The sequence below is a fragment of the Catharus ustulatus genome, chromosome 23, assembly GCF_009819885.2.
Source record: "Catharus ustulatus isolate bCatUst1 chromosome 23, bCatUst1.pri.v2, whole genome shotgun sequence".
Taxonomy (NCBI): domain Eukaryota; kingdom Metazoa; phylum Chordata; class Aves; order Passeriformes; family Turdidae; genus Catharus; species Catharus ustulatus.
The window spans coordinates 5,046,770-5,059,460 of NC_046243.1; the positions used below are offsets into that span (position 1 = coordinate 5,046,770).

Below are 12,691 nucleotides of genomic sequence, written 5' to 3' on the forward strand. Positions count from 1 at the left end.
CATATTCCTAAGAAAGCCATAGACGAAATCCCAGCCCTCTGGCACCACACAAATGCAATGTGGCTCTCAGTCCCTTATAAAGGCTCCCATTCTGCACTCAATGCTTTCAAAAGCAGAGCTGTTCTCAGGTGCCACACATTTTATTAGTTTAAAAACTCTGTGCACTCCTCTAACACAAAATCCTGGACTGCAGGGTTTAAGGAGCCCATTCCTGCCTGACCACCTTAAATATTTGTGGTCAGATCTGGCAGCTCCAGTGAAACCAAGCACACACACTGACATTCTGGTGCAAGCTCCCTGTCTGGAACTGCACACTGTGCTGGGAGCAGGGAATTCAGGCAGGCACAACTGCATAATTACACTGACACACAATCAACCTTTTCATTTTAGAGAAGAAAAAACAGGAGAAAACCCTTCTGCCCCCCTGAAATGCACCCAGCAGACAGGTAAAAGATAAGATTGTGTGTGACAAGGAATTGTGACATGTCCCACTGTGGCTCTGCTGCTGTCCCCACAGAGCCCCTGACACAGGAGAATGCTGAGCAGACCTGGCTGACAAAGGAGGAAGCAAATCCCAGCGATGATTACCTGTAAAATTTCTCCCACAGCACAAAAAGACAGAATTCATCACACAGGATTTCAGTGAAAGAAACAGTTCAAGTTTTGAGGAAGAGCAGAAATGGTTCTCCACAGCCTGCTCTGCCAACAAAGAACATTTCTGCTTTCTAACAGAAATCCCAAAATCTGACAAAGGAGCAGCACAAACAACTCTGCCAATACCCTCTGCTGGAACAGGCTGTGAGGATCACTACAGACAACTCCTGTACCACTGACATTAAATCTGCATTTTACCATGAAATCATGAACTACTTCATGTGGGGAGCACTGCTGGTCTGGACAAACCAAAGGATTCCCACAAGGTGGCTGTGAAGATGGCACATGCATTCATACTTACAACTCAATTAGTATCTTCCAAAATACATCTGATATAATCCTTCCATAATATTGTCCAGTATAACCCAGCATCAAGATCACATTTTTCCTTCAGTGAGAGCAGACCCAGAGACCACAGACAAGCCTGGAGCCTTCCTGAGTGTGCACACAGCCATTAAATGTTTTGAGAGTTCCTCTCAAATTGATGGCAAATAAGAGGTTTTTGGGGACCTCCTTTGAAATATTTCAGCAATTTTATCCATTGCAAACAATGCTATAAAAACTGAAACTGTTATTTCAGTAATTTCTGGCTTTTTCTTGTAAAAGAATGTCTCTCAAAACCAAATATCAGAGGAAATAACAAAGAAGCTTTTACACCAATGCAAAAAAATCTTCCCTTGTTGTATCTATTGCTCAATCACAGCAGGGCAGTGATAATGACAGGGCATCAGGAAGTGAGAAACTAGAAAAGAATGACGCTGATTTGATCAGCTTCATTTGGTTTCAGTTACATGAAACAAAATGGGAACATATCTGAAATCAGACTTTCAGGCTGAACTTATTTCAGGCTGGACAGCTTTTAAAAATGCTGCAGTTCACTTACAAATAAATATTATGGAAATAAATCAGTGTTTCATGACACGCTGATCTCTAAAAATAACCAGGTTGTGTGAGACCTGTTTGCTATTGCCTTCACTGTGTGATTTCCATTCAGGAAAAAGGAAAGCAAAGCCAACAAAATATTTAAGCTAAACTACTGATGACTAAATTACTCTCCTAAGCAAAGAATCAAAGCAGGGAAGGCCAACTTACCGTCTCTCCCCATTATGTTCAAACTTTATCCTGACATCATTCTGCAGGAGAAAGAACAAAAGGTGAGCTCACAATCAAACTCTGGCACACGTAGCAGCACACAAATGCACCATATTGTGAGTTTAGTATTTCAGCTTTCTCCATGGAAGCTGAAGCAGACTGGAAACAAGTGGTTGATACATGAACACAGCATGTGAGGAATGGAGAAACTGCTGAAGGAGAAAGAGAAGGAAAGGGGTAAAAACAAAGCTGTAATTTTTGTAAACTGACACTTAACCAGAGGACATTGAAATAAACTTTTAAAAAAAATTAATCTATCTTTAACACTGTATAGGAAAAATCTGAAATTCAGTCCTAACTGCTTACTAATCTGAAGTTAATTTTCTTTAAGCATGCTCAAAGCATGCATGGCAAAAAAAAAAAAAGAGAGAAGGAATGTGCCACACTTTTTATTCCTACTCCTATTAAAAAAATTTTATTCCTATTTTTTATTCTTTTTCCTTAAGACATGGAGTAAATCTCTGCTTTTGCAAAAATGCAGCCCCTGAAACTCAGAGTTACAAACAGGTTGTGTCACTGTTCAGAGTTCTAAGGTTTCAGCAAAGGGGTCATCACCACCATCTGGACAGTCAAAAGCACTGACTGCACAACCTGTGCAGTCACTGCAAACTCAGGAGATGCTGGGTGCCATGGAGGAGTCAACAAGCTGAACTTTCAACTCTGGACATCGAAGGTCAAATCCCAATTTAGGTCAGAAAGATAAAAATAAAAGGGAAAAATCTGCTCTGATAAGACTCCATCATTTCTGCTGCACAATTTATGTGATTGGAATAGATTAAGCCATCTGTGAAAGCCTCAGACAATAGGCAATCATACATCTAGGAACTTCAAAAAAACGTGGCCAGGAAATGCTCTTTAGCTGGAGGAAGTTTCTGGCAGGCCCAGTGGTCAAGAATGCAGTTCAAAAGCACCCATGGAGTCCCTGGAGCACAGGGAATTCCTGCAGCATGGAGCAGGGAAAATGCCCTCCCCATGGCAGCAGTGAGCAGCTCAGGGGGGCATCCACACACAGTTGTGCTTTTTTACACCTGGAAGAGAAGGAACTTAGTCTAGGATTACTCCAAAATTAAACAATTCTAGAGAACCGCTTTGAATTGGGCAGTAAAGGAACAATGCAGCAAACAGCACGGGAATAACATCCTATAAAAGATGTCTACCAGCCAACTCCTGATCTAAAAGTTGCTCTCAGACACATTGCATGAAGGAATGACTGCTCTGTATCAAGATTTTCAGGAAATAAGGCTCTGATTTTAGCATTATACTGCTTTAAGCAGCCTGGTCTAAAGGATCTGAGCAGGACAGTTTGGATGAAATGGAATTCACACCATTTTTCAGATTAAACTTCTGACCTCAAGGTGTGATTTAGGCCCTGGAGCAGCCAAGTGACACAGCTCTCACAAGCTGAAACCAGACAGCACTAAACGATCCCCAGGGCTCTCTGGAAACCTCTCTTTAACTTGCTGGTACCCAAGCAAACTCCAAACCTTTTCTCAACTCCACTGCTTGCTCTGAATTCTGTCATTTGGAGTAAAGGAAACAGGGGATGGAATTTGGCATTCACTGCTGGGTTTTCCAAAAGGACCTGACACTGCCCACTCACATCTACCCATCACAGGTCTAAGAAAAGGTGTTCAGAGCCCTCTTGGTGTTCCCAGAAAATCTAGAGCATGTCTAAAGCATCCAGTGCTTTCAGCTTCCCTTGAAAGCAGTGAACCCATCACTTCTTAAAGCAATTCACAAAAACTGTCCTCAGAGATGATTAAAAAGGCAAATCCAAGTTTAGCACTTCAGTGCTCCAGTTCTGCGACACGATATCATAAATCACAGCTACAGATTTTGATTTAATCTCTGAATTTCTGTTTCAAAGTGATTTGGAAAGGATTTTGTATTACTCCACCTATGGATTTGTCCAACACTTTCAAGGAAATCCCAGACCCAGCTGATCAAGTAGAATATGAGCAGGCAAAGCATAAGGAAGACAGACATGAACTTCTAAGCCTGCTCCAAAAAGCTTAAACCTGTAACAGGAATGAAAGTGAAAAGAGTTATTTTACTGACACAGGAAACTTCTCCTGCTCATGTCAGTCTTGCTGCCAGTAACTTGATTGAATTTTGAATGACAATAATGGACAGTTTTTGAATAAAATTGTTGCTTTTGCTTTGAAGCACTTCATTTAAATGACATTCAGCATCTCCAGACAAAGCTGCATTATTCTGTCCTTCCTCCTCACCAGAACACCAAGACCATCTCCATGAAAAAGTCTGGAGAAATGTGGAATGAACCCAACAAGACTCCAAAGCATTGACTCCACCACTCATTACCTTGGGAGTCCCAGACTGGTTTGGGTTGGAGGGACCCCAAATCCCCCCCATCCCATGGCAGGGACACCTCCCCTGTCCATTGGTCCAGCCCCAGTGTCCAGCCTGGTCTGGACACTGCCAGGGATCAGTCACAGTCCTGACCTACAATAAATGTGCACACCCTGCCACACCAGGATAGAGTCAGGGAAAAAAAGCTTTCCTCATCTCCCACCTGCTTAAAGGAATTCCATGAAGTCACTGCACACAACTTGAAGACATATTCCTAATTTATAATTGCTAATATGCAAATGAAGCCAGTTTTCTCACCGGAATTTTCTTTTCTTCCACTGCAGAGGCACACTGGTTCATTATTGCAGGGCTGCCCAAGAGGGGGGGACTGCTGGCATTGTGTTTTTTCTTTAAAAAAGAATAAAATCACTTTAAAAATATGACTGTGAAATCAGAAAGACACTTGCTAAATTTTTTAGCTGGGCAGACCAAACTTCTTAAAAAATACATATGGGCAGAATGCAGTAAACTAAGATACTGCAAAATATTAAATACATTATATACATGTATACACACATATATAATGCAATATCTATTAAATATTTTATTAAACTGCATAAGTATATGGCATATACAATACATAATATGTACAGTTTCATATGATATTAATTACTCTCATATAAAAATACAAAAAATAGAAAAGCCACAGCCAGAGCAGGATCAAGGAGCTAACTCCCATCTGATGCCTTGGCTGTTGGGAGCACAGCACAGAGCCAAGGCAGCAGATCCCTGTGCAGCTGCTCTGTCCCCCCTGCCCCAGGCCCCAGCTCAGGTGCTCCCCACCTGCCCTCACCTGCTTGTTGTGAGCAGTGTCCTTGTTCTTCATGGTGTCATATCCCGGCAGCCGGTGCCGCCTGCCCATCTGCAGTGCCACCAGGTCCTTCATGATGGACTTCAGGGCCTCTTGCTCATCTGTGATGCACAAGAATTTTAGGAGTAAGTTCTCTGAGTGAGCACCAACCTCGACACTGCTGCACCTCTGACACTTCTGCACTGGTTTTCTCCTTTTCAGGATCTTTGCAAACACACTGTGATTTAATCTAGTCATTAAAAAGCCCAAACTTAGCTAAATATCATGACATAATAAACTGATAGATAAATGTTAAGTCACTTGTTCAATGTCATAGAAAGATCTGGTCAGAGAAGGGATGAGAATGAATATCCCCAACCCCTAAAAAGGCTTCACAACAAACAGTAAAACCTGGACAGACCTGCTAGACCACCACAGGTCATTCAGAAAGGGCAAACTGACTTGTTTCTGCCAAGGAAGACCTGGTAAAAGTCTGTTCTTTCCCATTTTACATCCTGTTAATTCTGAATTCTTGCTTGCTAGTGGAACAAACCACAGCCAGTAGAAAGAGAAATGAAAATCTGGATGAAGATTCATCTTGGAGTACCTGTGAACACAAATCTGCTTGCACTGATTGCCCCAGCACGTTCCTCTCTTCCCTCAGAACAACCTGATGGAATAAAATTCAAACCATTTTATGGGATTTCAAGATCTGCTGACCAGGTTCAAGTTGCCCAGCACTAAGAAGACTGTCTGCTGGCAAAGCACAATGCAGCAGGTTCAATTCAAGGCTTCTTGTCTTGCAGCAATATGAAAACACACATTGATTTTTTTCTTGTATGTTCCACTAAGAATTGCTTTCTGAAGATTCCTGATGCAACCAATTGAAAGTATTCTCTCCCAATGCCTGTTAGTTTAGAGAAGTGATATTGAGCAGAACTTTGTGTTCAGAGAAAAAAGAGATGTAAAAGGAGAGAAGTGTACAGTAGCTGGGCCGTGAGGGATGGCAGATGAAAGGTCTAAAAGTTACAGAAATGAATCCTTTACTTGGGCAAGGATGATGACCCCAAATTCCTTGATGTTGCAAAAGGTAAAGGCAGCTGCCAAGTGAAGTTTTGTCCAAACTGGGACTGCACTGGGCACTCGGCTGCCAGGCACTGTGCCACAGCTCACAAGGCAGCACCTCATGCTGTCACTGCTCCTGGCACACTCCTGCCTCACATACCCACACTCAGAAAGGTTCTGGGGACAAAGTGTTGTTTCCTTGGCAGTTAAATCCTTCCTGATACTGAGGCATTACTTAGGCATGGAATTTGAGGCGAATATTTGATCAGCTCTGGACATGCCCAGGAGAATCTGCTCTTTCTACAACAGTTCAGGAGGACCTGAACCCAAGTTTTGAATGTAAAGCTTTTTTTTCGATAATTTTGGAAGTGATGTGAAGCAGCTGAGGTCAGCAGAGCCCTAGTGAGATGATGGTGTTCAGGACAGGACAAGGGGCAATGGACAGATGTGATATGCACAGCTCCTCCCTCCTTCCCTCACCGTGCCACTTGCAGGAGCTTGAATTGAACAGAGCGTTTTTGAAGCTGATTTGTAAATAACTGAAACTCAATTTTAAGAATCCATCACGGCTGGTCCATGGCACTGGTTTGATGGGTAATCACTCGCATTTGGAAGAGCTGTCCTGGGAACAGCTGCTGAACATCCCGTGATGGACTGACTCCCATCTGCACTTCTCTGCAAAAGGGACTCCGTGGGACTATTTGTTTCTGCAATTTCATGTCGTGCATTTGTTCACGAGTCTCTCCAAAGCAGTTAGCTTATGTTTTATGCAGAAGACTGGCTTCATAATTAATCAAAGTCTGAATAACAAACGAGATTTTCGCAATGCTTAGAGATGACAGATGTGGGACGCACATGGCTTGTAAAGAAAGCAGGGAGCAATCCTGCTAGAAAGGCAAAATGAGAAAAATACACCTCTCTGTAAGGAGGAAACAGCTGAAGGAGTCCCAGTCAGAACACAAGTCACACTAGGATTATCTTTGCTAAAGCCAAGAGTTTCTGCCCAGGTCTGTTTTAGCTTTCACAGGATCCCAGAATGGTTTGGGTTGAGAGGGACCCCAAAGCCCCTCCAGTGCCACCCCTGCCATGGCAGGGACATTCCCACTGTGCCAGCCCCATGTCCAGCCTTGGGCACTGCCAGGGAGGAACTCCTCCCAACATCCCATCCGTGCCTGCCCCTGGCAGGGGAAGCCAATCCCTGTCCTCTCCATCAGGCCCTTGGAAATCTCTCTCCATCTTTCTTGCAGGTTCTCTTCAGGCACTGGAAGGTGAGTCCTAACTCGGTCCTGAGAGCACCCAACAGCTGAAACACATCCACTCTGCACTCCAGAAGGTTTTACCAAAAACCAGAAAGATCAAGCCTAGAGCAGATCACAAAAGGGAATGACAAGAAATCTCCCAATGCATCTGCAGAAGGTGTTAATAACAGAAAAAATCTTTAAAAAGGAACGCAGAGCAGAGAACGTTAAAAAATCCGAATCAAAACCCACCAAATCTGTGTTGTCCAAGACAAGCCAAATGAGACAATAACCACATTGTGGCAGTGGAGAAGGGAGAGCACTCCTTGACATTCCAACTGCATGTAAAAGAAGCAAGGGGTGTAAGTAACACAACCAAAGCAAGAGGCTGCTTTTTGAGAAGTACATCAGCCAAAGGAAATAATTGCTGGGATCTATCTCAGCACTAAGTAACCCTTTGTGGGATAAAAATGTGAAGAAACAGCTGTGAATTAAGCTAAAGTTCCAGGTAGGCAATGGTACAACTTTTTCTTTTTTTAAGTTTCCAACTTTCCAGTTGAACATTTAACCTTTTACCTTTACTGGAGTGTCTCCAATTAGCTGATATTCTTTCATTTTGATGGTATTAAGAATAGCCTTGGAGACACCTGGCAGACAAAGGCTGAAACTGTGCACAACAAAGTACTACAACCTCTGGCCTGGAACATCCCCGAGGTTCCTAGCACCCAAAACACTCAGGGAAGAGCTGGGAGACAAGTTTTCCACTACAGTGCAGTTTGGGTTTGGCCAGATACCAGGAGGATGAAGAAGAGCTTGTCTTGGCAGAGTTCCTTTGGGCAAGAAGCAAAGGAGCTACGCAAGCAGTTTATACCTGAGGGCTCAGGACAAGGAATGGAGTCCATCAAAGATGATGTCTAGGAGCAAGAACCGTCCTCTAAACAGTGTCATCACTGGTAAACAATGACCAGTGGTTGAAGTGGTTGCAGGTGTTTGAGCCCTGCTCCAGGCTGTGGGCAGCCAGCAGTCCCATGGCACACAGGACACACCAGCCAGTGTCCCTCACCACAGATCACAGCTCGGCTGTGAAGAGAATTTATTTATTAGCTGAGGCAACTGGGGAATTTACAGCACAGACTGAAGGGCAGCATCTGCAAACACTAGAGCACAACACTCTGAGGCACAGGGCAGGACCAGGAGTTGCACTCCACGATCCCTGTGCGTCCCTTCCAGCTCAGGATATTCCACGAGCCTGTGAGGTGTGCCCTGCAAGGTCTGTATCTCACTGCAGTCATGCTAACACTGAAACATTATTTATCTTCACAGACCTGGAACAGTTAATGATCTAACAAAGGGAATGGAACAACTTCAGGTGAGTTTAAATCTTGTTATACGTTTTTTAGTAGTCTTACACTGAGCTATTGGCTCCCTACTACTAAACCATACGTCCTGCATTTCACCTCTGTGTTGATGAGGAAGGACATGACAGAGTATTTCTCTCTTACAAGTGTAAAATAAAGTCAAATATTGATCTGCACTTGTGTAGGGAAAAATTGTATCTGGTGAGGAGAGCACCGTGACGGATTTAATGCTGAGAAGCATGAATACTTCTTTATTTCTATCCAAACAGAGGATTTCCCTAGACTGACTTGGAGAAGCTCGTGGAGCAGCATTACATTAATCACACAATGCAGAAGCTGCTACAAATGAAAACGAAGCAATTTTTGGAGCACTGAGAGACCCTGTTTTGCCTGGTCTCCAGTAGGTCTGGGAAACAGAGTTCTGCTTTGTGCGGGAAAGATGTTGTCCAGGAAATGCTTTTCATGTTTTAAAAACTACACTCAAGGATTTTTATAACTTCGATAAAAGCAAACTGCTGCTCACAGAGAAAGTTGTTCCTCTCCACAAAGCATTTACTTCAACCAATCCGTGGTTCGTTACACAGGTCTGAACAAGTCAGAAATGGAAACAGTTTTGGAAAAAAAAAAATAAAATCACAAAGTTAGAACAGAGAAAGTATCTGCACATGGATAAAAACAGGAAGTGTGTGAACCCCTAACCCAGATCACGTTTTATATGGTGCCATAGAGGGACACATGATGCCACACTGGTTTGAAAGAGAAAGAAGTGAATGAATCTGTGCATTATTATCTACCACCACAACAGCAAAGCTGGTTTGGGTGAGTGGTTGGCAGACCCAGGGGCAATGAGGAAGTTTCAGACAAACTGTGTCTATATTAAAGGTCTCAAAAAAGTCTTGCAAAGAGGTCGAGTCCTTTGCTGTGGGCAGCTTTAGTGGTACCAGGATGCTGCTGTGTGCAAGCTTTAGGAAATCACAGCTTTGGTTTGTAGAGGGAGGGGAAAAATCAGAGAGCTCTACAAGGTTTATCCTTGTGGGATATATTCAGGTCCTTCTTCTCATTCACGAGGTAAAGACTGGGATTTGAGCTGATCCTAACCTGCAGGCTGAGCCCTGCTCCCTCCCCTGTGTCACTGGTGCGTGTGAGCCAAGGGAAGGAAGTGACACAGGCAGGAAAAGCGAGCGGACCGAGGGACGGCTGGAGGAGCAGGGCCAGAGGTACAGATCCCTGATCCCAGCCTGCACGGATCCCTGATCCCAACCTGCACGGATCCCTGATCCCAACCTGCACAGATCCCTGATCCCAACCTGCACGGATCCCTGATCCCAACCTGCACAGATCCCTGATCCCAGCCTGCACGGATCCCTGATCCCAACCTGCACGGATCCCTGATCCCAGCCTGCACAGATCCCTGATCCCAGCCTGCAGAGAGCCCTGATCCCAGCCTGCACGGATCCCTGATCCTAACCTGCACAGATCCCTGATCCCAGCCTGGACAGATCTGTGATCCCAGCCTGCAGAGAGCCCTGATCCCAGCCTGCACAGATCCCTGATCCCAGCCTGCACAGATCCCTGATCCCAGCCTGCAGAGAGCCCTGATCCCAGCCTGCACAGATCCCTGATCCCAGCCTGCACAGATCCCTGATCCCAGCCTGCACGGATCCCTGATCCCAGCCTGCACAGATCCCTGATCCCAGCCTGCACAGATCCCCGATCCCAGCCTGCACGGATCCCTGATCCCAGCCTGCACAGATCCCTGATCCCAACCTGCAGAGAGCCCTGATCCCAGCCTGCACAGATCCCTGATCCCAGCCTGCACAGATCCCTGATCCCAGCCTGCACGGATCCCTGATCCCAGCCTGCACGGATCCCTGATCCCAGCCTGCACAGATCCCCGATCCCAGCCTGCACGGATCCCTGATCCCAGCCTGCACAGATCCCTGATCCCAGCCTGCACAGATCCCTGATCCCAACCTGCACGGATCCCTGATCCCAGCCTGCAGAGAGCCCTGATCCCAGCCTGCAGAAATCCCTGATCCCAACCTGCAGAGAGCCCTGATCACAACCGGTGCAGATCCCTGATCCCAACCTGCACGGATCCCTGATCCCAGCCTGCACGGATCCCTGATCCCAACCTGCACGGATCCCTGATCCCAACCTGCACGGATCCCTGATCCCAGCCTGCACGGATCCCTGATCCCAGCCTGCACAGATCCCTGATCCCAGCCTGCAGAGATCCCTGATCCCAGCCTGCACAGATCCCTGATCCCAACCTGCACAGATCCCTGATCCCAGCCTGCACAGATCCCTGATCCCAACCTGCACAGATCCCTGATCCCAGCCTGCACAGATCCCTGATCCCAACCTGCACACCCTGCACAGTTGTGGGGCCAGGGGCACGGATCCCTGATCCCAAACTCCAAGGAGTACCTTCAGACAAATAAACCTCAGGGGCTGTCCTGGCTGTGCAGGGCTCGGAACGCTCCAGGTGAGCCTGCCTGAACCACGGGAGCTCCTCCAAACTCCGGCACCAAGCACTGCACGTGTCCTCCAGGTGGGTTATGGAACACCAGATAACCAGGGTCATACACAGCCCACTATCCCTCATTCAGATTATTTGATCACAGCTGCTGAATGAACACAGGTTTTTCCCAGTACAAAGGGAAAATCTGCTTGCAGCTGTGCCATGGTGCACACAGTGCTATGGTGGAGTGGTCCATGCAATTGTATTTTTTTATACTCATGTTTACTCATGTTTTATACTCATTTTTTACTCCTGTTTACAGACACAGGTCCAACTGCCATTGGAAAACACTTTCATGGAAATCCAAGTTCCTACTTTTGAACCATTTTAAGTTTATGAACCACTCTGCTGCTCTAAACAGAGTGGATTACACTACTCCTGTCCTTGTAACAGAGAAATCTAGTGATGGATTGGCATGAATTTGTTGCATTTACCAAATCAAAACAGAGTAAAGAGATACCGAAATAGTTACAGAATAACACTTGCAATGCTTTTTGAATTCAAAGTATAAAAGCTAACTATGCATACAGACTAAATGAAGGAAACCTTAGAAAACTAAACTTGGTAAAGTTGTGGCCCATGAAGCCGTGAAACTCCAGACCTGGAACAGCAGTAATTTCCTTGCCAATATGCAAATATGAGTAAGTTCTAGTTTAGAGCAATTACAAGTTTAATTCTAGCACCTCTCTTTAAGCTGAAAAAGGAATCAGGAAGCACAAGACCCTCTCTATAAGTAGTTCTTTATACAGGACATACAGTCCAAATCCAAACTAATTTGAATTAATCCATCAAAGTTAGTCACGGCAACTCCTCATAACAACGTTTTCCTCTTGAAAAAGAGTTCTTCCAACTCCTTTGCTTGTTTTTACATGTTGCTGTCTGGGCTAAGAACAGCAAATGAGAACCCGGGGGGAGCTCCATAAAGGAAAATCTATTTTGATGGACTCCCAAGCTGCACTTAATACCAAAAACTTCTCCAATTAAGCTGGAGCACAACAATTCCCGTCTCAAGAAGAGCCAAATCCTGCTGGAGGCTGAGCGAGCCCTTGAGCTCAGCCCGACGCGCTGATCCCGCCTGGCCAAGTTCAGTAACAGCCCGGGGCACCGCAAACCGATTTTTACCGTTTTAACCAAATCCTTGCGAAGCCACCATCTCCCCGCCCGCAGGGTCCGGCCCGCGGGGTCCGGCCGAGCCGAGCCGAGCCAAGCCGAGCCGAGCCGAGCCGAGCCCCGCTCCCGTTCCCGTCCCGGCCGGGCCCCGCTCCCTCCCCGGCCCCGTTACCGTTCCCGCTCCCGGCCCCGCTCCCTCCCCAGCCCCGTTCCCGTCCCGGTCGGGCCCCGCTCCCGGCCCCGCCGCTCCCGTTCCCGTTCCCGTCCCGGCCCCGCCGCCCCCCCGGCCCCGCGGTTTCTCCGCCGCTCTCACCCATGGCTGCGGGCGGCGGCCCCGCTCGCGGCGGGCGCTGCGGGTCGGCGCTGTCACCGCCGCGGCTCCATGGCGGCCGGGCCGAGGGGGAGGGCTCAGAGCCGCCGCCGCCGCCAC

The 12,691-nt window shown here is 46.4% G+C and overlaps 1 protein-coding gene across 2 annotated transcripts in view; it reads right to left on the reverse strand.

Moving 5' to 3' along the window:
* Positions 1-12,691, reverse strand: part of MAP3K3 (mitogen-activated protein kinase kinase kinase 3) — a 32,985-nt gene extending 20,294 nt beyond the window's left edge. Inside the window, exons 1-4 of one of the 2 annotated variants that reach the window (XM_033078996.1) lie at positions 12,575-12,691; positions 4,970-5,088; positions 4,435-4,524; positions 1,747-1,787 (exon numbers count right to left, since the gene is read on the reverse strand). In XM_033078996.1, coding sequence (XP_032934887.1) covers positions 1,747-1,787; positions 4,435-4,524; positions 4,970-5,088; positions 12,575-12,578 — 254 coding nt within the window. In that variant the 5' untranslated portion in view covers positions 12,579-12,691. The remainder of the gene's footprint in view (positions 1-1,746; positions 1,788-4,434; positions 4,525-4,969; positions 5,089-12,574) is intronic. The other variant, XM_033078997.2, reaches the window with a different exon arrangement.